This window comes from Sceloporus undulatus, chromosome 3, assembly GCF_019175285.1.
Source record: "Sceloporus undulatus isolate JIND9_A2432 ecotype Alabama chromosome 3, SceUnd_v1.1, whole genome shotgun sequence".
Lineage (NCBI taxonomy): Eukaryota > Metazoa > Chordata > Lepidosauria > Squamata > Phrynosomatidae > Sceloporus > Sceloporus undulatus.
Genome location: NC_056524.1, coordinates 108,672,310 through 108,699,261, shown reverse-complemented (window position 1 = coordinate 108,699,261; position 26,952 = coordinate 108,672,310). Strand labels below are relative to the sequence as shown.

The following is a 26,952-nucleotide window of genomic DNA, read 5'->3' as shown; positions in this document are numbered from 1 at the left end:
TCTTACTCAGTAAGTGATATTCTTCATTAACAACTTGCTGCAAACCAACTGAAGTGGACCCAGAACTATAAGTATTATGTTTCTACTTGTCTTACAAGCTACAACAAAATTACACTGAAGTTTTTAAAAATGGCTTGTATCTGGCCTTGATTATAAACACATCACTTGAGAGTGAAACTCATTAATTTCTGTGGTTGTGATAATACTTATTTCCAGGAAAATGTTATTTTAGTCAATGAAGCAAACTGAGGAAAAGCATTCCAAATATGTGTTCCCCTCTTTAATGGGAAATTCAAAGTGTAGGAAAGAACCTGTTTGAGAATTATATAAGCAATTCTGCATGAGGGATCAGCAAGCAGTGAACCATAATTCAACACAGGCCTTTATCACTCAAAATTCACTAGCTGTTATGTGTGGCATGCTGCTAAGCATAGGCAACAATCCCTCTGTCTTTTCTCAGGGTTCAGCAGTAGAATGGCAGGAAAGGGGGAAGGCTGAGCAAAGTAGGGTAAAACACTGATGTCTTATGGGGCAATAGGACTAAACCTGTAATATTGGGTAGGAGAATTCCCCCTTTCTGGCCACAAACCGTTTGCAGCACAGACACATATAAAATGAGAATATGCCCAACCTCTTCTATGCAGTACGTTGCATATAAGACTCATATAGATTCCCTTTTCACCCTATAGCGCAAATAACCAGATCACAAGTGCTAAGCCTCTTCCTTGCTGCCTTCCTTCTCCATCCTTGTCATGTTAATATCACATTCCATGGCAAGGAAGAATGTAAACTCTTACACTCTGAAAGAAACAGTTCTAGCCATTGCAAAAGCAACAGCAGTAGTGGTAAAAATGGCAAAACCAAAATGCACCCATACTTTCGTATATTGTGAAGGCTCTTGAGCCAGCTACTCAAGGTAGGATGAGAGCCAGTGCATAGAATACAGTTTAGAGGTGGTAAAAGAGTGGTACTCAAAGCATTCCTATTCAGGCAAACATCTCATCATTCTGCAGTTTTAAGTACTGCCATGCAGCCACAGCAAAGACAGGGTTTGTTGATTTGTTTTCATTTTCAGCTGCATACCTTCACCGTGAGTGCAGATTTCTACATGTACTTTTGTAAAAGGTGAGAAAAATTAGTTTACCTAGCAATCAGGTTTTATCCCACTCTTAAAGTCTTCTCAGTGTCTAGGAATGATGTAGACTTGAGTTGGAGGGGAGGCAGGAAGATAAGAAATTAATTAAATGGAGAAAGGCATGTGTGCATCACAATTAGGAGAACAATAACCACACAATGCACCAATTCAGCTCCAACAATAATCAAAAACAAGAAATAGAACTTAGCCCAGTGACAAAAGAAAACAGGATCAATAAAGCTAACCACTCCCTTGTTTCATGTTCCAAAAAGAAGGAATGGCTGTATAGGAGGCAACCAGCATAAAAAGCCACTGTGCTCTATCACATGCCCCTGGCTTGGTTAAAGAGTCAAGCCCCAATTATCCTGGTCTCTAATCATGTAGACCATCAAATGTGTACCTTCCCTTACTGCTTAGGTCATGTCCGAAATATTTTTAACAACCAAATTGCTGGTCTAACTTTATCCTAGCTCTTCCAGTGTACAGTGGGGACAGGCTGCTGAGCGGACCTTAATCCATGCTTCAGGCACATTGCCTAACACATTTGTAGTTTCTGCAAACATGTTAGGTAATGGGCTTGAGGCATGGATTGAGGTCTACTCAGCAGCCTGTCCCCACTGTACATTGGAGAAGTTTTCTAAAGCTTTTGAAAAGCTTTAGAAGGACCTTTCCACCTCAAGCTTGTTACCTAATATATTTGCTGTTTCCCTCTGAGAATTTCCCCTCCTAACTTTGTGCACATCTTCTTTCAATTTATTGAAATCCACCCTTACATACACACCACCACCACTTTTTTCTATTAAACTTGGTTCCCAGGCCTGAGACTCAACTTGAGACTTGAAAGTACGTACTTTAGACTTGGCTTGAAACTTGGGAGTAAAAGACTTAAATACATCACGGGTGGATGATATGGCAGACAAAAGCTATATCAGTGGCACTCAAGCCTTTTATCCTTTACATCTACATGCAGATGTTGCCCCCCCCCCATTAAACATAGTATATGAATAAAAATATTTTGTTTATTTATTGTGCATATTTTTATCCACACATTCATGTATATTCATATTTTATTCTTTTACAAAGAAATAACATTGTTCAAATTGGAAGAGTTTTATTTAAGTAAATTCAATATTTAAAAACACATGTATAAATTTTTAAAATTTGGGAAGAGGAGGAGGAGGAGGAGGAGGAGGTGGTGGTGGTGGAGGAGGGTTCAGAGCCTGCAAATATTGTGCCTCCCCTTGAGCAACTCTCACACAACCTGGGGGTCCTACCCCACTGTTTGAGAACCACTGAGCTCTATGAACAAGTCCCTGTTGGCCTAGTAGGCAAGACATGGCACAGTGGGAAGTGTAGAGGAGAAGGAATGCAAGGATTCATTTTGAAAAACCTGAATGTCAGATCAATGTGCCATGCCACACAAGGGTCCAACTGGTAGTTGCTACTTCAATGGCAGGACGGACCTCAAATGTATCAGCCCTGTGACACTAATTTTATCCCAGGCAAATCTGGCATGCACAACAGCTTTACAGAGCCATTATCCTCCCTGACACCTTTATGTGTTTGTATATGCCTTCAATTCACCTGTTCACTTATTACTATACATTAAGGTGAGGAGGGAAGCCACAGGAAAGTTTGTTAGCAAGCTGCTAGAGAATGGCACCGCTCTGAATCTCTACTTGCTATCTCCTTCTCCAAAGCTGGCCAGTGGCTCCCTTTTAGTAGTGTGATAAAATCATGCTAGGTGGTAACCTGAACTTTAAAGGAAGTATCCAAGGCCTTATACAGACAGCCAAAATAAAGCTGCTTCAAGTCACTTTGGAGGTATGGTGTTTCAATGATACATGCGTCCTAAGAGTCCGGAAGCCACACCAAAGCCACGCTCCAGTCCTAAGGGCCCAAGTTACTGAAATTGTTTAGGTGGTTAGGTTGTTAGAGTTGGGAACCTTGGACAGCTAATTTAAAGCTTGGACTAAAACTTGGAGTAGATTTACCATCCCAGTGAAATGGAAGCCACCAGACTCTACTGACCTGAAAGTAAAAACATTTGTCAGCCAAAGCTCAACACTTAAAATGTTACGATATGTTGACTAATTCTGATTCTGTTTTGGCTTTGTGTCAGGATTCATTATACAGAATTGAAAAGAAACCAAAATATACTCCAAACTGAGGAAGTATTTTTATTATCTTTTAATTATTGTGATTACTGTAATTAGAGCTTATTGCTTAGTAGGGGAAAAAAATACCATCTCTCATTTCCCTTTGGGTCATAAATACCTCTCATGCATTTTTATTAACCAAGTATTACTGCCTGTTTTTTTTCAAGCTTTACAAAATGAATATGAGCTATTATCGCTTTTACTGAAATTGTTTACTTAGGGTCCAAACAGATAGGCCAAAATAAAGCTACTTCGGGTCACTTCGAGGTATGCTGTTTAAATGATGCATGCATCCTAAGAGGCTGGAAGCCACACCAAAGCCATGCTACAGTCCTAAGGCCTGGAGCGCAGCTTTGGCCCAGCTTCTGGCCTCTTAAGATACGTGTGTCATTTAAACAGCATACCTCCAAAGTGACCCGAAGTAGCTTTATTTTGGCCTGTCCGTTCGGGCCCTTAGATTACAACTGTACTCTTAAAATAGACATTGTGAGATTAACAAGAACTGCTGCAGGATTTTATACATGAGACTGGGTAACTATGGCCTAAATTTTATTATACTGAAATTGTTATAAAAACAAAGATAAATAGAAGTTTAGACATATAAACCCAATGTAATTCACAGGGTAACCTTGTGTCATTGTCAGATCTTAGATATACATACTTCAAAATCTGTTTTGGTTTCATAGCAATTTGTATTACTGTTGCTATTTGTTTAATGATTTTAGATCTGTAAGAAATGCATATCAATATATCGTCTATCCTCATTAATTCAACATTTTTTTCAACAAGACCTTTTTTTTTTTACACAAAGCATGTGCCAAAACTTTCTTTTGTGGTCACTGCTTGTATCATACCAATATTGGAGGAAAAAAACCATACAGCAGAAGGTCTGGTTTGTTAGCACTTAAATATAAACATAATAAGTATGGTAGTATAAAGTGTTCATTCTTTAGAGTTCCTTGCTATTTTTCTTTTAAAGAAATTAGTATAAACTACAAATGGCTAAGCTTGTTCATACAACCTATGGCCAAAAAAGAAGAAGAACTTGTAAAGTGAGTGTGTCTTTAGCCATAGTGTGCAAGAATTAGCTGAAGAAAGGGAAAACTTTCCTTGGCACTACATTCATCTAGGTCCAAAGCACACTGCAGAAGTCATCCAGTTTGAGTTTGTTTTAACTGCCCTGGCTCAGTGCTAGGGGATCCTGGGAATTGTAGTTTATTGTGGTACCAGCCCTCTCTAACAGAGAAGGCTAAATGTCTCACAAAACTATTGTTTCCAGAATTCCCTAGCATTCAGCCAGGACAGTTAGAGCGGTCTCAAACTGGATTATTTCTGCAGTGTGTTTTGGACCCTAGTCTTCTCCTAAAAAGGTTTTTTTTAACAACAAAAGGGGAAAACCAGCATAATCTGGACAGACTGTTCAACCCAAAGCAATTCTTCCAATTATAGAGAGATAATGCATTATCAAATTTTTAAAAATGCAGATGTTTGAACAAATGAGCATATAGAAACAGACTAATCAGCTTTATCATGTGAATTCCTGGTAAAACCTAGGTTCTCTTTGCCTCCCCAGTAGTGCTGGCATCATCAGTAATTCAGATTGATAAAAATATGAATATTAATTTCTCTCATGTTTCACCAGTTTTCATTCTGTTCCATTTCTGCATCAGTTTGTAGTAGTTTGAATAGTTCATAAATCAATATGCATGTTTGCGTGTGTTTCTCCTTATATATTTATTTATTTTTGTGCACAGCTTTACCTAATTTACAAAGTTTTGCAAGCATTGTTAATATAATAGGGTTTTGTACCTTAGCTTTACTAATGCTTGAATTTCTATACACAGTTCTAATATTTCAGATTTTGATAACATGTTTCGAGTACTCAAGTTCATTTCCTATTGTTATTCCCTGAGAGTGGCGTAGTGAAGTTCAATTAAACTGCGCACTAGACAAATATTTCTCCCATCACTAATAACCACTTCACACAAGAGTGGCCAGAGTTTACAGTTTTCTGATAAGGTAAGTTTCAGAGGGCTGCACTCTTTGATCCGACAATAGCAATAAGGATTGCCCCTTACCTGATTTTTTTAGAGACACTGGTATTGTATTCCTGATTTACTTGGGATTCAATTTATTTTAAAACATAATTACAGACTCTTAATTTCAATCATATTCTTTTCCTATAAATGCTGTTTAATCTAGGTTGAAGAATGAAGAATCTTCTCCATAAATATCATTTATAACTCCCATCCCAACAAAGTGCTCATGAACAAAATGTCCCAACATGTTCACTGGATTTTCCTTTGATCTAAATGTGCTTTGCACTTAGGATACGAATAATATTTTGTTCTTCCAATGATGGAAAAAAACTCATCTAATGTTCACTATGTTCAGTGAGGTCTTACTATTGGACAGACACACTGAAGAACAAGCATGTAAATCAAGTCATCACTATCTGTCTCAACACAGCCTGTATTAATCCAATCCATTCTCATTTTTTATAGAGCTTGATCTCTATTCCCTTAGATGCAGGAAAGGGGAAGGGCCTGCTCAAAGATTTTACCACTTCAGATTAAAACCAGAGTGAGCAACAAAGGAAAGTCTTTCCCCAATTCATTTCAACTGGAACTTTCATTTTCAGTTGCCCCACTTCAGAAAGCTTAGTCATACAGTATGCGCTCTGCATACAGAAAGCCCAAAACTCAACAGTGCCTTAAGTGACAAGGATTAGGAAGATCTCTGCCTGATACGTTGGCAAACCACTGCTGGTCAGAGTAGGAAATACCACACTAAATGACCAATGGTCACAGTTGAACTAGCTGCATGCATTAATGTCTAGGTCACAACAAAGACAATGTTGTCCATGAGGATTTCTTTATTTGTTAGATTTGCATCCATGGGTGAGGTACAAGATGGCAGAGAAGAGCAACAGGGAAGTAGTGTTAAATTCTACATATGAGAATAATCCAAACTGGCAAATTGGTCCATGTGTATATTCCTGGGTGTGGTACACAAGCATACTGAAAATTGCCAGCTTGCTCTGCAAACAACTGAGCAGTGTCCTAGTCTTGTTTGTGTGGTACCCAAGGATAATTGCTAAAATATAGACAGAACAAACAACAACACCATAGAGAATAGTATTAGATAGTGAACAATTTTAACGATTTGACATTTTTAGGCTATATTAAAAGTTTCATTAACCCATTCTGCCAATCAGCACATTCATGCCACTATTTTCTGCTATAAGTGTTTGCCCATTGTCTTTGGGTGAAATGTAGGATATTTTCTTCCAGCTGATATGTCAGTATAAAAACAGTACTTTAGCTGTGGTCATTGTACCATATACTGTATTTAGGCCTAAGAGCAAATTGAATGCCTCGGGTACCTGCAAGCAGTTTACCATTCTGAAGTACACATGCCAATAACTTAAAGCCAATGTCTGGCTGAAGACTAATAGTCTGATGGCATATAGAGAGGGACATAGGTATGTCATTGTAGACTTACAGGTATTCCTCTCTTTAATTACACATTGCACATTATTTCACTTCCTTCAAAATGTGGCAGACTGTGTTTGGGGTCATTCTGCTGAGATTCTCCATACTCTATTGCTTCCAGTTCTGTGACAAGTTGTCCAGATTGAAAGAAAGCAGAGGCCCTGGGTGCTTTATATCACCCAGTTGTAGCAGATGGCCCTCTGGCATCCCCGATCTTCCAGACCAAGAGATGTCTGAGAAACTTTCTGCTACAACTATCTACCAATTCCCTCCTCTGATCAGCAACTACAATAACACTGGGAACAGAATACCCAGAGGACTCCTGGGTCGGTCCTCTGGAGAATAATATGAAAACAAATACTTTACCAATATTGTTGTTTATTTTTGATAGGACTCTTCAGGGAAAAGACTCATATATATGTCCTCTCTAAAATCTTTGTAGGCATCTATGCTTACATTTGTTTTAGTAGTTGATCCAGTTCTCACTAAGCAACTTCCGTTTGCTTTATTACAAACAACTACACAATTAAAAAAAGACTGCTGTCTTAAAGAAAATGTGGAAATTATTATTATTATTATTTATACTCAGCCTTTTCACGGGGAATCAAGGTGGGTTACAGCATAAAAAACATACAATACAATAAAAATAAGTATCAAAAACAATTTAAACAAGTCCCTTTCCCTACCCCCATCCCAATCATAAAACGGATTTATCTTCTGAAGATACTTTAAAGGCAAGAGGGGTGTTATCTCCAACCTCCTTAGTTTTCCTTGAAATCTTGGCATTAAACTATATTCTTGAGCTTTGATATCATCCATGCCTAATAACTTTTATATGCTACAGTGCATATGAAGTGATGTCAACGGTAACCAAACTGAATTGAATATATAGGTACCATGTTTTCATATATGTGTGTGTGTATATATATATTTGTGTGTGTGTGTGTGTGTACACACACACACACACATCCCATTTGTTTACAAGGACAGGGGAAAGTATAAGTAACACCAATAAAAGTATAACATACTTCCTCTGCTATTACAATGGTATTCCTCTGGCATCCCCTGCTGATGTCAGAACTACCAGCATTCTATTAAATTGCTTAACTATAACTATAATTGTGAAGTAATTGCTCTCATGCTTCACCTTTACTAAATTCAAGAGAGCATGACTTTAAATTGTCCAACTGCAATTAACACTGTACAAAGCCAGACAGAACCAGAAACAACACATGCTTTTCACAAATAACGATAAAGGCTACTGTGAGAACCCACCAGACTAATAAAAAGGACACATACATTTGAACCAACAACTGTACATATAATTATGCTATTGTTGCAAATCATCTGAATAATCCCACATCAAACTCAAATGCAAAAATATGTAAGACTATCCAAATTATTGTTGTTTTCATTTTTAAACATGCTGTATATTCAGTGCATCTGTTAAAACCCAACCAATTTCAGAACTATAACATTAATCGGATTCATGAAATGTCTAAAAGTCAGAGCTGTGCTCTGCAATTCACAACTTTCTTCAAACTGGAGGAAACTGGGACATGACTGCAAAAAATACTCCTTGTACAAAGTGAACAAGCATGGGCTGCTTGCTCACTTCTAAAACATTGTACATCAGAAAAAGAAACATGAAAATTAGCTTTGTTCTCTAATATTGTAATAGCCAATAGTGAACTACCGAGACTCTTTGCCAATACTATTCTAGGCATACATTTTAATGTAGCTGTGCTGCAGTTGCTCCTCTCTAATATGCTTGCCAATTATTCCTTGAAGATACTTGGATAGGCCCAAAATAAAGAAATGGCAGAAGATAAACGATACGAAGAATGGTATGCAGAGTAAATATAATTGATATTTTTTTCAAATACACTGGTAGAAGTGCTCTCTTGTCTCGAATTGGAGAAGGCAGCTTTAACAGTACTGCTGTTTAAATAAATGCATACTGCCTAAGCTTAGACTTTTGGCCTTTATTTGTACGCACCACAAAAAGTAGCCTATGGCATAATGGACAATTTAATGAGACATAATATGAGTTGAATATGAATTCCTACCTTAAGTAAGGCCTACCTAAAACTAAACCAAAAACACACACACACAAACACACACAAAGTATCCATAACTGTCAATGAAGACAAAAGAAACGCTTTCGCATTATCAAAGAAGTGTTTATATGTAGATAATGGACAGCTAAATTACTCATAATTTAGTTAATACAGAGCTAGACAGCTAAATTATTCATTTCATATGTCACAATTATAATTCATCATAGTTAACATTCTGAGAGCTCTGAAACAGTACTGTATAACTTATACTGTGCATTTTATTGTCATGTTCTTAAAACAGACATGGCAGACTACAAACGCATCAAAAGTTCAGTTACCGCATTTCCCCGAAAACAAGACACTGTCTTATATTTATTTTTCCTCAAGAACACACACTATGGCTTATTTTCAGGGGGTGTCTTATTTTTATTAAGTATGGTGCAACAATCTACATTTACTCAAATATAGTTAAGTCGTCTTCTTCTGGAAGATTGCCATAACTCTCCAAACACGAAATTCTAGCCTGGATTTCTTGCGACTCCATTTCCTTTAGAACCATTGGCCCCAATATTTCCGCTCCCTTCTTCGCCAGGCCTATCACTATGTCTTATTTTTGGGGTATGGCTTATACTGCGCAAAAGCTTAGAAATCCTGCTACTGCTTATTTTATGGGTATGTCTTATTTTTGAGGAGACAGAGTATGTATTTGGGCACAAGCAAAGTTTCAGTTTTCCGATACACTAATCATCTGACAGCAACAATCAATACTGAAGAGCTCAGCTACTATATTTCATCGAGACTGGCGGTTTGTTATGACTGGTGCATTACACCCTGAGACAGCATTAACTTTGCTTGTATGACATTCAGTACCATGGACAGCACCAAGCACCTTACTATATGCAGAGCAGCACTGAGAATTACAGTACCTTGGACAGCGACAAGTAAGTGCAGGACTGAGCTGTCTTTCCACCTCTCTAAACTGCAAGGTTTTACACTTTGAATAAAACACTGCTGAGAAACTGCCTCTCAACAGTGGCACAAACCAGGCCCTCCTTTTCCTAGAACACCAACAACAGGACTCATTTTGTCAGACTCCTTTCAAGAAGTTGCAAGGCTGAAGTAGTGCATGGATCCGAAAAGGTTTTTAATGGTCACCGCTCTGTGTATAAATACACACCACCTACTAGATGAAATATTCCAATTGTCTTTAACAATTTATAACTTTAAACCTGGTTTCTTGGCAAACAAATGCCAAGAGTTACTCTTGTTTCAGAAGGGTGCAAAGTAGCTACGAAATTCCAATTTCGCCCCCTTTCGATGCTCTAATTTTTATTTTTAAAAAGCAAACAAGACAAGCCGAAAGAACATGCAACAAATCCAGTTCACTAGGCAAACATACTGCGAGCCCAAGTATAATTGCTCAGAACAAAAGTCGGGGTTCCTTTACATGTTCGCAATCAGGCTCTGGGGCTTTTCTTTTCTTTTTAATTCTGTAGTTTACTCTTGCATTTAAAAAATGCATCCCATGAATTTCAGTGGCGCTCACTCAATTCAGGATTGCAACTTACACTGCCCACTGCAGCAACAACACTTTTTGCAAGGCTCAAGGAGCTGTGGCTAAGGTGAAAGGGAGTAGCATCAGCCCTACTCAAAGGGCAAGAAAGTGGTCACTGAGCAAGCTCCTACCAACACCTCCCCTCCTGAGTTTAGGGCAGAGTCTACTTGCCGCAGATACACTTTGGAGCTCATTCCAACTACAGCCCAAGTAAACCACTGAGAAGGAGAAGGAGAGCCACCTGGGACCTGGTCCTTTCCTCCTTGACTCAAGCCCCACAGTCTCAAGGACCCCCCAGAGACTTATGGCGCTTTGATCCCTTAGCTTCCCAGAATCACTTTAAATCCTGGCATGCAAACAGGGCTGCCCTCCAGAAAGCCTCTGAAAGCTCTTGACCAACTGAACTGAAGCAAGAAGCAGAGATCTTTACTCTGGAGTGAGCCATGTTCTTCCATAGAGAAGCTGCCACTCCACAATGAAGGAACCACCGCCATGGCATGCACCTTCCTGACCCAGCTGAGCATCTCAAGCAACGACAGCGGCGCACCAATGGCCATGCCTTTCTTCCCGGCGCTGGGAAACCACTGGGCTCCTGAAGGACCAGGGGAAGCCCCATCCACGCTAGACCCAGGCTCTCCTGCCCATCCTGGGCCCATGGCTCCCCTTCCTCTGCTGGGCCGCATCCCAGCCCCAGCAACGAGCCAGACAGAAGAGCCCACCGTCCCACACTCCAGAAGGAAGGGGGGACCTAGCAATGCCCCCCTCCAGAGAAGGAGGATCACCATCTCCACCACCCCCAAGAAGATCACACGCGAAACCGAGGGCAAAGCCCCCAAAGCAACCACGGCGCCACCACCAGCAGAACCCAAAGCAAGAGGATTCATAGAGGGAACAGAAGGGCTTTCCTTGGAAGAGACCGAGAGGGAGGAAGGGAGGGAGGGGGTTCCTTGGTGAAGAATGGAGGGAAGGGAGAGAAAGGGGTTCCTTTGAAGGGACCAAAAGGAGACTTTGGGGAGGGAGGGAAGGAGGGAAAGGGGTTCCTTGGTGGAGAAGGGAAGGAAGAGAGAGAAGGGGGTCCCTTTGAAGAAACCAAGAGGAGACATTAGAGAGGGAGAGAAGGTTCCTTGGTGGAGAAGGGAAGGAAGAGAGATGAAGGGGTTCCTTTGAAGAGGCCAAGAGGAGAGACATTGGGCATGGAAGGAAGGGGGTTCCTGGGGAAGAAGGGAAGGAAGGGAGAGAAGGGGGTTCCTTTGAAGAGATCAGGAGGAGACATTGGGAAAGGAAGGAGAGAGGGGAGGGAGACAAGGGGTTTCCTTTGAAGAGACACTTGGGGAGGGCGGGGTGCTGAGAGGGGGGTTCCCTCTTTTGGGGGGGCTTTGCATTTGCCGGAAAGTTTTCCCGAAAGAGGAGCAGGAGCCCCGGGGCGGCCCTACCTTACAATCCTCGGGGCCGGATTTGACGGAGTACTCCTCGGCTTGCAGGTATTTCTGGAGGACCAGCTCGAACTCCCGGTAGCGCTCCCGGGCTTGCTGGTCGTAGCTCTGGAAAGCCAGGACGCAGCGGCGGCAGGAGCGGAGCCACTCGTCCCCTTCCTCCTCCTCCTCCTCCTCTCCCTGATCCCTGCTGCTGCCTCCTGGCTCCCTTTCTCCCTCTTCTTGTCCTTCTTCTTCTCGGGGGTGATGGTGGTGTCCTCCGGCGGGGTCCAGAGTGCAGTTCCTTGTCTCCGGGCGGGAAAGCCCAGCGAAGAGCTCGCGGAGGGTGTAGGAGTTACAAAAAGGAAGGTAGAGTTCCGCCGAGGAGGAGGAGGAGGAGGAGGAGGGCGGCTGCAGGCGGCGGCAGGCCTCCCCGGCGTCCCCCAGGAGGCTGAAGCACTGGCCGGAGGGGGGCGGCGTCGGGGGCCCGTCCTGCATGGCGCCGGACTCGGGGTCCCGGTGGTGCCTCCCGGGGGCGACCTGCCGGGCCTCAAGGCAGAGCCACAGGTGGTCGGAGAGCAGGACGGTGAAGAAGAGCAGCGAGGCCAGCGAGAGGCGCCATTTCTGCGCCCGCTCCGAGTCGGCGAAGGGCTTGTCGGGCTCCCGAGGGCCGAAGCAGACGCCGGGGCCGCCGGATCCTCCTCCTCCCGCGGGGCCGCGGCGGCTGCTGCCGCTCATCATTCGGGAGCCCGCAGCCAGGGGGGGCTCCTCCGCGGCCGGGCTGGGAGAGGGCCCCAGGGGCATGGAAGGAGGAGGAGGAGCAAGGCCAGGAGCAAGGCCCGGAGGCTGCCACTGTGGGTGCCCCTGCCGCCCCCCGCCGCGCTCAGCCGGGCATGGTCAGAGCCAGGGCCCCCGGGGCGGTGCCAGCGCCGGAGCCCCGCTGCCCGCCCCCGGCCTCATGCCCGCCCCGCTAGACCCCCGGCCCCGGACCCTGCCCCGGACCCCCGCGGGGCCCAGAGGGACGCCCCCGACCCCCCTGCTCCCGGGGAGCCGCCTCGGCCGCGACGCCGCTCCAGAGGCTCCGGGCGACGCTGCTGCTGCTGCTGCTGCTGCTGCTGCTGCTCTGGCTGCGGCTGCCTTGGCTCCTGCTCCGCCTGATGCTGCTGAGGAGGCTGAGGAGGCTGAGGCTCCTAATAGCACTGCGCTGCTGCTGCTGCTGCTGCTGCGGAGGCTCCCTCCGGGGACGGTCCCTGCCGGCTCTCGGGGCGGGTCTGGCTGCCTCCTCCTGCCGCCCGGGGGCCACCTTCATCTTGGGGCCCTGCGCTAAGTTGCCGCCATCTTCGTCCGGGAGAAGAAGAAGGAGGAGGAGAAGGGGCGCTTTTTCGAGGGGGGAGCGAGGCAGAGGCAGCAGCAGCAGCAGCGGAGGCCCTTTGCGTCATCTCCTCCTGCGCCGCCGCCAGCCTGGCGCATTGGCAGCAGCAGCGGCGGCGGCGGCAACGGCAACGGCGGCGTCCTCGTCCTCTGCCTGGCGCTTGGAGGATGGAGGGAGGGAGGGAGGGAGGGAGGGAAGGAGGAGGGAAGGGAAGGGAGGAGGAGGAGGAGGAGGGGAGAGGACCAGTGAGACGCCCGCCGCGCTCCTCCAAGTCCTCCTCCTTGGCTTCAGGAAGCCTTGGCACTTCCACCGAAGAAGACATGCTGGCACCAAGGTGGCACAGGCGGGGGGATGGGCCTTCCCGGGACTTCCCTCCTCCACCGGGCAAAGGAAGGTGAGCTCCCCAGGCGGGCAGCGAGTGGAGGGGGGTGGAAGTGGCAGTGGCAGTCCCTCTGCCCCGCCTGGGCTCCCCTCCTCCTCCTGCTCTCCCTCAAGAAGGCGGGGTAGGGGCCCCGACTCCCCCCAGCCCAGTTCGGGGAGCGGAGGACCACCAAAAAGCCTCTCCCTCCCCGAGGCTTCCTTCTTCTCTGGCCTTTTTGGAGGAAAGGGAACCCCGGGAAGATGCGGTTCCCATCGGGAGCGGGACGAGGAAACTCCAGCTCCTTCCTCTCAGAAGCCTCCCCTTCCTCCGCCAGAACTAGACCTCCTTCCCTCAGGAGCTCAGAACTAGCCCTCGTTGCCTCAGAAGCCTTTCCTCCCCTCAGAAATGCCCTGTTCCCTAAAAAACATCCCATACCCCCACAAGCCTTTCCTTCCCTCAGAAGTTCCTCCTTCCCTCAGACATCATATTCCCTCAGAAGCCTTTCCTTCCCTCAGAAGTGCTTCGTTCCCTCAGACGAGTCTGGTTCCTTGAGAAGTGCTCCTTGCCTGAGGACTCAACCTGGTTCCTTCCGGAGCCTCTCCTTCCTCCTCTCCCTTCCTTGGGCTGTGTCTCTGTGTCTGTCTTTATGAGGAATGCCCTCCAGTCACCTGCCAGGCTTCTCTCTTTTGTTCAATCTGGGGAGGCCACCTCTTCAACTGGCTCCTATCCAAAGAGCAAAGTTTGCAGAGGCTGGGGGGGGTTGTGCCCCCTCTTTCTTCACTTCTTTTCTGGGGGGTCAGCAACCCCAGCCTCCCCCCTTCGCTGCCATGTGTTTCTCCTGCCCTCCCCTGGGAGGCTGTCCAAGGAAGGCTTGGAAAAGAGGAGGAGGAGGAGAGCAACCTGGCCCCACAAGCCCAGCCTGAGCCAGACTTTTACTGCACCTGTCTTTTTCATAGCAATGGTTATGTTAGCCTTTTCCAGTCCTGACTCGTTTGTTTCAGGGAAGGGGCTTTCATGGGCTCCTGGGGTTCTCTTATTGCCTCAAAAGCAACACCTGCTAAAATGTCCCCTTCTATATATCCATTAAAGGTTCAGTTTTCAATTGGCTGCCTTGTGGGTTGTATCTGAAGAAGTGAGTTGTGTCCCAAAAAGCATTTGGTTTTTTGCTGTTGTTTTGTTTGGTGGTATTCCATAAAGTCATTTCCAGCTCATAGCAACCCCAGGGAGAACTTCAAATGGGGCTTTCCTGGCATATTTGTTCAGAGGGGGTTTACCATTGGCCTCTTCAGAGGCTGAGAAGATGTGACTTGCTTACCACTGCTTTCCTCTGAGGCTAAGAGAATGTCACCCAGGAGGTTTCCATGGCCAAGCAGGGATTTGAACTCTGGTCTCCAGAGTCATTGTCCCTGTTATTGCGTGCCTTCGAGTCATTTCCAACTTACAACGGTGACCCTTAGGCAAACCTATCATGGAGGGTTTTCTTGGCAAGACTTGTTCAGAGGAGGTTTGCCATTGCCTTCCTCTGAGGCTGAGAGAGTGTGACTTATTGCCCAAGGTCACCCAATAGGTTTCCATGGCTGAGCAGGGAATTGAATCCTTAGTCTCCAGAGCTGTAGTCCAATGTTCAAACCGCTACACTGGCAGCCCTTGAGTAGTGTCTGAAGAAGTGAGCTGTGACCCAAGAAAGAATATGCTTAAATACATACGTAAGAACTGTAAATAACTTTCTGAGTAACACAGAGCTCTTTTCATGTCCAAATTGAAGCTTTATGCCTGAAGGAAGATCTGTGCCACTGGGAAGCTTGCTATCCTACCTTAAAAAGAGATTTGACAGCTGAATACAATGTCTGAATTTAAAGCAGCATTGAAGTCTCATCCCGTCTGGCAGGCTTATCCAGACGGCTTTTTAAATTGTGATTCTTAAATGATGAATTTTAAATGTGCTTGTTTTAATGTGACTATCTTAGGTGTCCTTTTCAATTGATATGTGTGTTTTAACTCATACTGGTTTTTAACAGATGTTAGATATTTGCTAATTTGCTTTGATCCAGGGGGAGAAATGAGTAATGAATGTTGTTGTTGTTCTTGTTATAAAAAACAATCAAGGAAACAGTGAACCATTTGAGATCTTATCTTTCTGTCTGAGAATGCAAGAAGGCAGGCACTTGCTACTGCATTAAAGTGCACTCCAGATTTAAAGCTCATTTGTAGTTTTTATGGGTCTGTTTCTGAATACATGCAACTTCTCATATCACTCTCACTTTTAAGCTTCCTCTGTGGAAAACCATTAGGGACGGTGGTTGTGTGAGAGGACTGTATAGCATTTGGAGTGTGCTTGCCATGAGGATAGCCCTCAATCACAGCCTGTTCCTTACACAAGGGGCGCACAAACCTCTGGCAATTACTGTGGTCACTCTTCATGTTCATACTATTTATATGATGAGCAGCTACATTCCAGTCCATACAGCGGCAGTCATTCCTGCAGCACCAGAAAGGTTATTTCACAGCTAAATCTGGCGACATCCGGCTGACATTTGGCAGAGTGAGCAGGATGCAGCCCCAAATCCAGTCATACGCGTGTTTAGTGAAAAAGCTAGTGCTGATGCTCGCAATGTGGTGTAGCCATGAGTAAACGTGCGTGAAACTGCAACACATCATTCTAGTGACACAAGACTTAAATGGAGGTTATATTTGCACTGCTAAAAGCGAATGGTGCCTTCATACTGGTTACAGAAGAGCAACATTTGTGAGGGGCTGGGGGTCATGGCATAGGAAACATCCATCATTTTAGCTTTAAAGGGAGAGGGCTGTGGCCCCTCATCTCTATGGGACAAAAAATAATCTTTTCATATATTCATCTTTTATGGACTTGTCTTCTGTCCTTACTAAAGAGGGATATTTTTATTTTAAAGAGTATTTGCCTCCATGCTTCTCCTTATGGACATATTTTATATGCTAAATTATGCTCGCAAGCAATCTTTCTCTGCCCCCATAAAAAACTACATTGCTGTATGTTGACCTGATCTTATTTCAGTTCCAGTGTGTCCCTTCTATGGTTTGTCATTAAGTTACTGCCAAGCAGATGGGAAGAGTAATACATTAATTAAGTTCCATATGTCACAGAACTTGCGCATAATTTTCATTCTGATAGACTAATTGAAAGGTGGAGAGATTCATTTTAGTAGTACTAGAGATGTTACTTGATTCCATATCAATCGCTTGGGATGCCTCAGTTTAGAAGATCTGGTTATTTCTCATTTTCGAGACTGAAACTACATACATTGTTTCACACATTCTCGCAGCATCTCTGCACTGGAATGTGACTGGGTTCCTTGTGTCTTCATAGTAAAACTGGATTAATAAAAGTGATTTTCTTACAACAGGCAGAATGTCAGAGAATGGGAAGCAAAACACTTTCAAGACCCAGAAAGGTCAGATCCTACCAGACTTCTGCTTTTGATTTAATGTTGCATAACTGAGAGGTCTTGCATATTTAGATAACTTAGGATATGACGAGATGCAGATGATAGTACTTGAATGCAATCAAAGTAGATTATATCAGAAATGGCATTTCTGTGAAACTGATAGGAAACAAGATGAACATCAACTTCTTCATGTAGTGCCCAATTAGGACCAAACTACATGTGATGTGGGACACCCTTACTTTTTCTCCTTTTCTTCTGATACAGTTCTCTCCTTCTTTCCTGAAAAGGGAACTGTGTATTTGGGTACTTCACAATTTGTTGTTGTTGTTGTTGTGTGCCTCCAAGTGGTTTCCAACCTCAACATCCTGACAGTAAGGGCTGTTTGACAGTGGAACACACTCCTTCCTCAGAAATCTTTAAGTACATACTGGAAGGCCATCTGTTGGGATGCTTTGAGTGAGAGTTCCTGCATGGCAGGGGTTGGACTGGATGGCCCTTATGTTCTCTTCCAACTCTATGATTCTATGAACTTATGGCGACCATAAGGGGACTGTATCATGGGGTTTTCTTGGCAAGATTTGTTCAGATGAAGTTTACCATTACCTTTCCCTGAGGCTGAGAGCATGTGAATTGCCCAAGGTCACGCGGTGGGTTTCCATTGCTGAGCAGAGAAATGAACCCTGGTCTCTGCAGTCATAGTCCAACACTCAAACCATTACGCGACTTTGAATCTCTTTACTGTAGGAGGGTGATTAATTCTTTTTTTCTCCCATAGATGAGAAAGAAGCTGGGAGTATGTTTCTGAGTAGGGGAAAAATGGTCCATGGGGAAAGAATTAAGTGTAAAGGCACACACATGCATGACACTGCTTCAGTAAAATATCCAACTGTCTGTGTACAGTATGTGCCTTCAAGTCACATGTTGACCTATGAATTTCATAGGGTTTTCTTAGACTATGACCACCCAGAGGTGGTTTTGCCCTTTTCTTCCTCTGAAATATAGCTACAGCACCTAGTATTTATTGGGAGTTTTCCAACTAAGTACTATCCAGGGCTGACCCTACTGAGCTTCAAAGATCAAACAGGATCTGGTGCCTTTGGGGTATTTAGGCCATATAACCACTCAAGGAACACTCCACACTGCCAAACCAACCAAAGTCCCTATAATCAAAAACACTGCAACATCTTGTTACAGGTCTCACTCTTCATAACTAATGACTATACTATGCTTCTCATCCATGTGTGTATTTAATGTCCTTTGACAGACATCTGAGCTTGTGACCATTGTTGTATCTTGCAAGAGTGAATTCCATAAATTATTTAAGTGTTATGTAAGGAAGCATTCTCTTTTATCAGGCCCAAATCCACTGCTAATCCATTCCATCAGATGACTTCAAGTTCTTGCACTAAGAGAAAGGCAGAAAAAAAATTCTCTCTGTCCACTTCCTTCTGTACTTCTGTCTTGTGTTGCCTGTGAGTTTCATTGGAACTTTTTGTTGTTGGGCCCTATGCTATTAAATATTTGAAAAATGCACTGAAGTTGGGCTTTCATTTGCTTTTGTGAACAGCTAGGAAGTCAAAATATAACATTGCTGTCTTAAAACAGAAAGTGGATGGCATAAAAGCAATAGCAATAGCAAGTACATTTCTATACCACTTATCAGCACACTTAAGCACTCCCTAAGCTTTTTACAATATGAAAGCTTATTGCACCCAACAAGCTGGGTATTCATTTCAGCAACCTCAGAAGGATGCAAGCTGAGTCAGTCCTGAACCCCTGGCTAGTATTGAACTCACAACCTCCTGGTTTGTAAGTGAGTGGCTGCTGTACAGGCATTTAACCACTGTGCCACTAGGGCTCCTCAAATGCATACATTTGAGCCAGTTTAGTTGGAAATAAAGTGTCATGGAGAAGAAAATGGCATAATTATTAATAAAATATTTCTGTGTCTGGATATGTGACCCACAATCCCTCTCTATTGACCAGTGCCTGTGAATTTTTGCACAAGCCTTCATTCAGATCTCTTCACAGGGTGTCGTTCTCCCAGAAGATTTTAATAATACAGGAAAATGACATTTTGCAGTCACCTGCACATTTACCTTAGAAACCAAACAGGATTGCTTTGGTAACGTGGTAAAAAAAAAAGATGTGGAGAAACTGTGACACAGGTTTTATAATCTGTACTGCTACAACTGCCACAACCCATTCCAATGCACTATACCAGGCAAAGCTTTGTACCGCTGTAGTGTTTTCCTCTCCTGTAAATATCGCCAAACTCCCACAGCTCTTCTCTTGCAGCAAGCACATTCTAATGAAGGTATCCCTGATTTCTCACTGCAGCAAGCAGGCAGATTCTGCTGTATCCAAACTGCTGCAGTTCAGGTGACTGATGCCCCCTAGTGTTAAACTGGAGAACCTCAAGGAAGAGCTTCAGTGATACAACTGGAGACAGGCTGGTGATGGTATTTTCTTCACAGGAAAAGGACATAACAGCAGATGGAAAGAGAAGGATAAAAACATCTAAAGAAAACGACTTCACAACCTTTCTCCCGGTTACTCTTATTTCAGTTTTATGTACTCTTATACTGTGAAAGCACTGTTGTCTCACAGTTCAGCAAGTGGAAATGGAAGCACAATAGGTACACTTGTAATAAAGGGTCATATCTACATTTCATCTAGACCAGTATTAGCTGTGTTTTAGTAAACAAGTGGGAGCTGCAACAAAACTGGGACACCACGTGGAGTGGTCCTGCTGAGCTTCCGATTCTATGCATAGAATCATAGAATCAAAGAGTTGGAAGAGACCGCAAGGGCCATCCAGTCCAACCCCATTCTGTCATGTAGGAACTCTCAGTCAAAGCATCCCCGACAGATGACCATCCAACTTCTATTTAAAGACCTCCAAGGAAGAAGACTCCACCACTCTCCAAGGGAGTGTGTTCTGCTGTTGAACAGCCCTTACGGTCAGGAAGTTCCTCCTAATGTTGAGGTGGAATCTTTTTTTTCTGCAGTTTGCATCCATTGCTCCATGTCCTGTTCTCTGGAGCAGCAGAAAACAAGTTTTCTCCCTCCTCAATATGACATCCTTTCAAATATTTAAACAGGACTATCATATCACCTCTTAACCTTCTTTTCTCCAGGCTAAACATCCCCAGCTCCCTAAGTCATTCCTCATAGGGCATGGTTTCCAGACCCTTCACCATTTTAGTCATCCTCCTTTGGACACGCTCCAGTTTCTCAATGTGCTTTTTGAATTGTGGTGCCCCAGAACTGGACACAATATTCCAGGTGGGGCCTGACCAAATCAGAATATAGTGGTACTAGTCACCTCCCTCCCCAGTTTTTTGTCAACTTCTTCCATACTCAGTTTGTTGTACCACCAGAGCAATCTTACAGAGAAGGCTAAATATCTCACACAACTACAAATCCCAGAATTCTGTGGCATTGAGACACAGCAGTTGAAGCAGTTTCAAACTGCATTATTTCTGCAATGTAGATGCAGCCTAAGTGGCAGCACCAAGGATTTCTGATTCCCCATTATGTTGACAGGAGTTGCAAAAGAATGACTTCCCTCCTGCCCTACAATGAAAGGAAGAAAATCTGTCTTTAACCAGCAATGGATTTGTGTGCATGTGTGAAATATGAACTCTCCTAAGGTTTTTTTGTTTTTGTTTTTTCAAAAGAAATGCCTCAGTCACGGAATTCCTTCATTCTAAGACTGTGCTGGATATCACACTACACTGTTATTTATAGTACAGTTATTCCATTTTAAGGGCTATAGCTGCCTCCTGTAGAATCCTGGTATCTGCAATAAAGGGAGGGGCATTTAGAATTCATAGCCAGAGAGCTCTTTGTTGTTGTGTGCCTTCAAGTTATTTCCGACTTACAGCAACCCTAAGGTAAAGCTATCATGGGGTTTTTTTGGCAGGTTTCTCCAGAGTGGGTTTGCCATTGCTATCCTCTGAGGTTGAAAGTCTGTGACTCCATGGCTGAGCTAGGTCAAATCCTTGTTTCCAGAGTCATAGCCAAACCAGTACACTATGTCGGCCTCCTTAAACTACAAACCCCAGATTTCCACCAGAGGCTGCCAAACCAGTTAAAGGGGACTAACAGTGCTTAACAGTGTAGTGTTATATTGGCCACAAGTCTTTAGCACCCAGTTGGTGGATAGCGGAGTTCTAGTAAAAGACAAAGTAGATGTTCCCACCAGTATGAAGCCTGCCCTCCCCTCCTAGTACATACAATGTGTTGGTCACACAGACATACAGCTGTTTTTCACATTAATTAACGATATGGTGAATCTGGACGTTATCAGACAAAGCTAAAGCAGAACAGATTATGTTTATGGCTGAACCTCATAAGATGACACTGTGGCTGTGCTGGAGTTTGCACATCCTCCATCCGTGACTATTGCACAGCTTTTCATTGATGGGCTTTCCCCATCAATTGCTGCCAATATCGCTGCTGTAGCATTAGATTTGGGTGGGATAATGTCTGGGCTGCTGTTCTGGCATTGGGCAGCAGTGTTGCCAATTTCCAGGGAATTTAATTAATTTATTTCTGGGGATTTTGAGTGAATAATAATAATAATAATAATAATAATAATAATAATAATAATAATAGGGTCATTTTGGGGATTTTGGATTTTGGTAAAACATTCCGGGTAATATCTTCGAGGCTTGTTGGCAACACTGTTGGGCAGCCACATGGTGTCAGTTTTCTTCTCTCCCTCACTCTCACTCCCTCCTCCACTATTCCCAAGCAACCCCTTTTCTTTTCTTTTCTTTTTAAAATATTTTCTTTTTTCCTCCCCCACCTAAATCACATTGCCATAATTCCTAAATTATTTTTAAAAGAGAAAAACAATAATAAAAAAGCACACTGATAAAGCAGGGATGACAAGGAGGCAGAGTTAAAGAGCATGTTGGGATCGGCTGCTGCAGTGATTGCAGACATATGTGATAGGGACTTCTCCCAAGCCAGTATGCATGTGTTTCTTTTCATTACCATAATTGTGGTAAGAATGGGGTTCATGTGACAATCTCCTGAGTTTTAGTTTGGACTTCAAAGGAACTATCGAAGGTGATAAATCCAATCCTCAAACCCATTTCAGGACTTTGGATAGCTCTTTTGAAGTTCAGCCTAAAACCAGCATGCCACAGCTATATGTGTAGTTTGTAGTATGTAGTTTATTCCCATATGCTAAAAGACGCCTCCCTTTGGAAAGAGTATTTTAAGGCAAAGATTGGGAACCTATAGCTTTCCAGAGGTTCTTGTGCTCTAAGTTCCTCAGGCTCAGCCAGCACAGATAGCTGTTAAGGATAATGGAACTTGTTGACAAATGACACATGGAGAGCACCATCCTGAACATGCTGACTGTATAATAATTGCTTTAGAAGTAATCAGCACTAATTTTCAAATAAGCATACTTAAAATGCAGTATGACTGTCAAGGTGACAACTGAGGCATTACAAAGGAATAATGCCACAAATTACAGTATATCATCTAACAGATGTAGGCATGTGGATCATCCTACAGTTTGCCCAGTTCTTTTCAGTCAGACATTACCCATGAAATTTCTATCCCACCCACCCCCCGCCTTTTCCATTGGCACTGTTTCAAGAAATATTGCTAGTTTCTGGTACAAACTGTGATGCAATAGGAACTTCCATATTAGAGATATTAGTCTTTCCCTGTCAAAGGTTGGCAAGACAAAAGGACTCCTACAAGTCATTCTCCATAGCAGGCAGGCTCAACAGATGTTCCCCCAGTCTGATGTCTGTGGCCTGCTTTGCTGTAAGATAACTCTGCCATGCAGTGTTTGCAGGCAATTAAAATACTGATGTGCATTTAATTCTGTGGCTCACAGTGTGCAATATGGCTGATTTATTAAACACTTTGTCTTAATGCAAAAGCTAACTGGGTGAAGTATGCATAGTGGCTTTGTTCAATGCCGTGCTCTCTCTCGTTTTATTTGATGGATCTCTGCATTCGCAAGCAAACAAAACAAGGGCAAGCCATTTAAGTGGTCACAATTCACCCATCTTACAGCGATGTAGTTAAGTAATTTTAGATTCGAGACCTAACGGTCTTATGGGAACATTTTCTCTGGTGGGTAATGTGCATTACTTTCACTGATTTCAAAACATGATAACCCAGACCTGTTGTGTTTGAGGGCCTAGCAACCCTGCCTCAGTGGCTCCACTCCAGTTAAATTCAGCCCTTTTTCATTTTCACCTTTCATTATACTGGCAATCTAAAGACTTGGAATTTTTATGCTGTGAATGACAGCTTAGACATTTGTTTATAACACTAAGACAAATGCAATGCCTTAGATCAGGTGGGGTGGAAAACCTCCGGCTTTTGGACCAAATCAGGACTTTCACCCCAACATCTTTCCTAAGACAGTACCTGTCTTACATAAAAGCTTCCAATTTGTATATGGCTCCTGCAAATGATTTAAAGTTTGAGCAATGCAGAGTTGTAGCAATGGGGTGGGGTGGGGTGGGGTGGGGTGGGGTGAAGGCATTGTACTCATAGAAATTCTGTCCACTCAATGAAATTTTCCTTCAGTTCCCAGATTTCTTGATTGCAGAGAATAAGGCACAGAAAACTGTTCACACTCAGAACTCTTATCACTGCTATCTTCACATTTGCTTGGTAACTTAGGTGCATTACAGAGCGCCCAAGAAGGGCCCTCTGCCGCCGCCGTTTGCTACGTCCAGGATTGCAGTGGCCAAACCGCGTGGTTCCGCGCGCAGCAAGAAAGAAGCCCGAAATGACGCTTCTTTCTGCAACCCGGAAGTGGTCACAAGGTGCTAGTCGCACACTCGCGGCGGCACTTCCACCATGCGACGTCCGGATGCTATGCATCCACGACGTCAAAACGGAGCCCCCGTGTGGACGGGCGCCGCCATTTTGTACGGACTCAGTCCATATTAGGTTGAGGACATCCGGAAGGGACGCCCTTCTCAACCCTAACACGCCCCTTCCTAACCTAGCATGCCCCTTCGGCACATCTGTAATGCACCTTAGCCTTTTCTTTGGATGTCTGAACTGATAAATGCTACACTGCATTTTTAGTTACTGCACTGGTAGAGTTTTGAAGACTGGAGGAAAATTTCACTGGGGAGCTGAAAATCCTACTTGGGGGGGTAATGCCACTGTATTGCCCCACAACTCCATTATTATACTCCAGATATTATACTATCTGACGTTTACTATGGCATTTGGGCAAAATTTTATGAAAGTAAACTAATCTCTGTAGGTTTAAATTTGGATTCTCTCCTTTTATTAACTGAAAAGGCGTGTCTTGAATCTATTAGGGTCTGCCTTGTAGAGAGAGCATATCAACTGACATATCCAACACCTCTCAGAGTGTGTTCTCCAGCAATGCTCAGTATCCCCCCCCCCCCCTTGCAGGGTAAGATACCGGACTGTTTTCAAACCCTTTCACTGCTGGTGTCAAGGAAGGCCTTTTTGTTTACAAGATTGAATGTACCAGGGGCAGATATCTGCAGACCCCATTTTTGAATCGTATGTGTCACTGTGGTCAAGCTCCAGATGTTCTCCATCACATTGTATTGCTTTGTCCATTGTATATAATTCCAAGGGAAACATTGTTCAGAAGGTTATTGGAAATGAATACCTCTTTGAATGGGTTATCAGTGGAATACCTATTGGAAGATCGGAACCCACATATAACCAAGTTAATGGCCAATTTTCTAGTGGAGGCAACAAGAATATGGCTTAAATTTGAATAACAATCCTGAGGTTTTATTGTAAATTTTTATTGTAAATTTTATGTAAATTTTTATTGTAAAGGCATGTTGTTTTTCTATGCCTAATAAAGGTTGACTGACTGACTGATTATACTCCAGCAATGCAAAATACATTTGAGGTTGGGCTGGCATTCTGCATTAATCTTAATGAACTTATTGTCCCTAGGGCTTTTCTACACTTCTCTACACTTCTTCAGTACCACCTGAGACACTTTTGTATTTGCATTTCTTTATTATTGTAAATGGTATTGGTGTGATTGAGTTCACTGACCTTCATAACACATTTAGTGCGGGAAATATGTTCAGAAACATCCAGCACTTAATAAGGATACCAGTCATCTCCCTAAACAAATCCTGAACAGACACTTGCATCTGGGAAACCTAATACCTGGGGTCTTGGGGCCATTTCCCATTCACACTGAACTTGATATGGGCTACACCAGCCCTTCCAGGTGAAACTGGAAGTGACTAGTGTTTACTTGCTGAAGTAAGGTGCAAAAAGAAGCACACCTTGTTTTAGAAAAAAACATCCACTCAGAGATGTGATTCTTCTTTTTTTCTAAAAAAAAACCCCCCCTTTTTTTTTTTTGGTGGCAATTTGTGGCATTGCTGATAGGAGTTCCAGGAACCAGAAAAGTAGCCTTGAGAAGGGGAATATATGGCCGAAGGACTGTGTTATGTATATCTGTTGTTATTAACTGTCCTCGAGTTGACTTCAACTCATGGCAACCCTGTGAAGAAAACATCTCCAAGTCCCTCTGTCTGCAGTCTCTCTGCTCAGGTCCTGCAGACCGAGACCTGTGTCCTCCCTGATCGACTCTAAACATGTCTTTCTCTCTTTCTACTGCCTTCCACCTTTACTAGCGTCTTTTCTAATAATTAATTTTTCTTCATGGTCTGTGATCCTTTCTGGCCTCTCCCTCTCTATTGGTAGCATAATGTATGGATAAGCTTTCATCCATCAAATGAGCAAATAACAGGCTACTTCTAAGATGCATTGAATTTGCCTATCCGCTTTCACTGAAAATGGTGTACAAATGAAGAAAGAATTATAATCACACTAACAAAATGCAATAATATTTTTGGTTTTTTGACTTAAAAGTGCTGAATGTTGAATTTATTCCTTATTTTCATGCTCCTGATGGAAATTTTAAAATACCCTAATAGAAGCTACTTAACTTATAGAAAAGGAGATGCCTAAGGCTTTGTTTGTACTGAAAAAAAGGATGGGTAAAAAAAAAAAATATAATCCACTTGGTGGGCTCTGGTGGGCTTGCCATCAGGCCCAGCCCCCCTTGTGGGCTTTTTTTGGGAGTTTGGCCCCCCCCCCCCCCCCAATTCTGGGCTATGTTAATCATACATCATCACTCCTGTTTTTATGGCCCCTGGTTCTCTTAATTAATTCCTACCTGTATGAGTGCTAAGAAACAGGCATGCAAAACTTTATGCTTTATCCATCCTAATTTGTTTTAAAAGAAGGATTACAGTTATCTGTTTGAGGTTAGATATAATAAAGAACATGGCCCAAGTATACCTACTGAGTATAAATGTACAGCAATATCACAGTACAAGCTATCATGTCTTTGTCACTTTTGTTATTCTGTACCTCCAACATGTCTTGAATTTGGAAGATAATGCCATTTCTTTGTTTCTTGTCAACAGAGTTTCTCAAAAGGATATGTGTGAGAGGGTGTCAGTATCTAGCAGCCAGATTCTTTGGATATTTTATAGCACTTTTGATTGCTTACAGTCTAATCATAACAAGACAGACTCCTCAAAGCCCAAGGAATATCTGTAATGCATGGATGGGGAGGTTATCTATCTTACATGCATCTCCCAAGGAAATGGAGCTGGAATATTCTAATTTGGCTATACTGCCAGCTGCTAACAAGAGACAAGCCCTGTTGACTAATAGCATGGTTGCACATTGGATGAGCACATCTTCCATTTGATATGTAGGATTTGAAAAGAACCATTCCAGTGGATCTTGTGACTATGCAGATTTATCCCTACAGGCTACACACAGGATGGTTCTCAATTTACAGATAAAACTGACTAAAATAAGAGAGTATGTCAGCATTTGCTTTTGTGCATATTTAAGCAAAACATGCACTTCTGTAAATATAATTTCCCCCTCATATTTGCCTCATAATTCTAGGACCACTTTATTTGTTTACTTAGCTCCTTTGGGTAGAAAA

The 26,952-nt window shown here is 43.2% G+C and overlaps 1 protein-coding gene and 1 long non-coding RNA gene across 2 annotated transcripts in view; one reads left to right on the top strand and one right to left on the bottom strand.

Annotated features, from left to right (window-relative positions):
• NALF1 (NALCN channel auxiliary factor 1) overlaps window positions 1–12,742 on the bottom strand; it is a 442,681-nt gene extending 429,939 nt beyond the window's left edge. The window contains exon 1 of the mRNA XM_042460959.1: window positions 11,837–12,742. Coding sequence (XP_042316893.1) covers window positions 11,837–12,619 — 783 coding nt within the window. The 5' untranslated portion in view covers window positions 12,620–12,742. The remainder of the gene's footprint in view (window positions 1–11,836) is intronic.
• A 694-nt stretch (window positions 12,743–13,436) lies between these two features.
• Window positions 13,437–26,952, top strand: part of LOC121926324 — a 51,366-nt gene continuing 37,850 nt past the window's right edge. The window contains exon 1 of the long non-coding RNA XR_006102998.1: window positions 13,437–13,581. This is a non-coding gene — a long non-coding RNA (uncharacterized LOC121926324). The remainder of the gene's footprint in view (window positions 13,582–26,952) is intronic.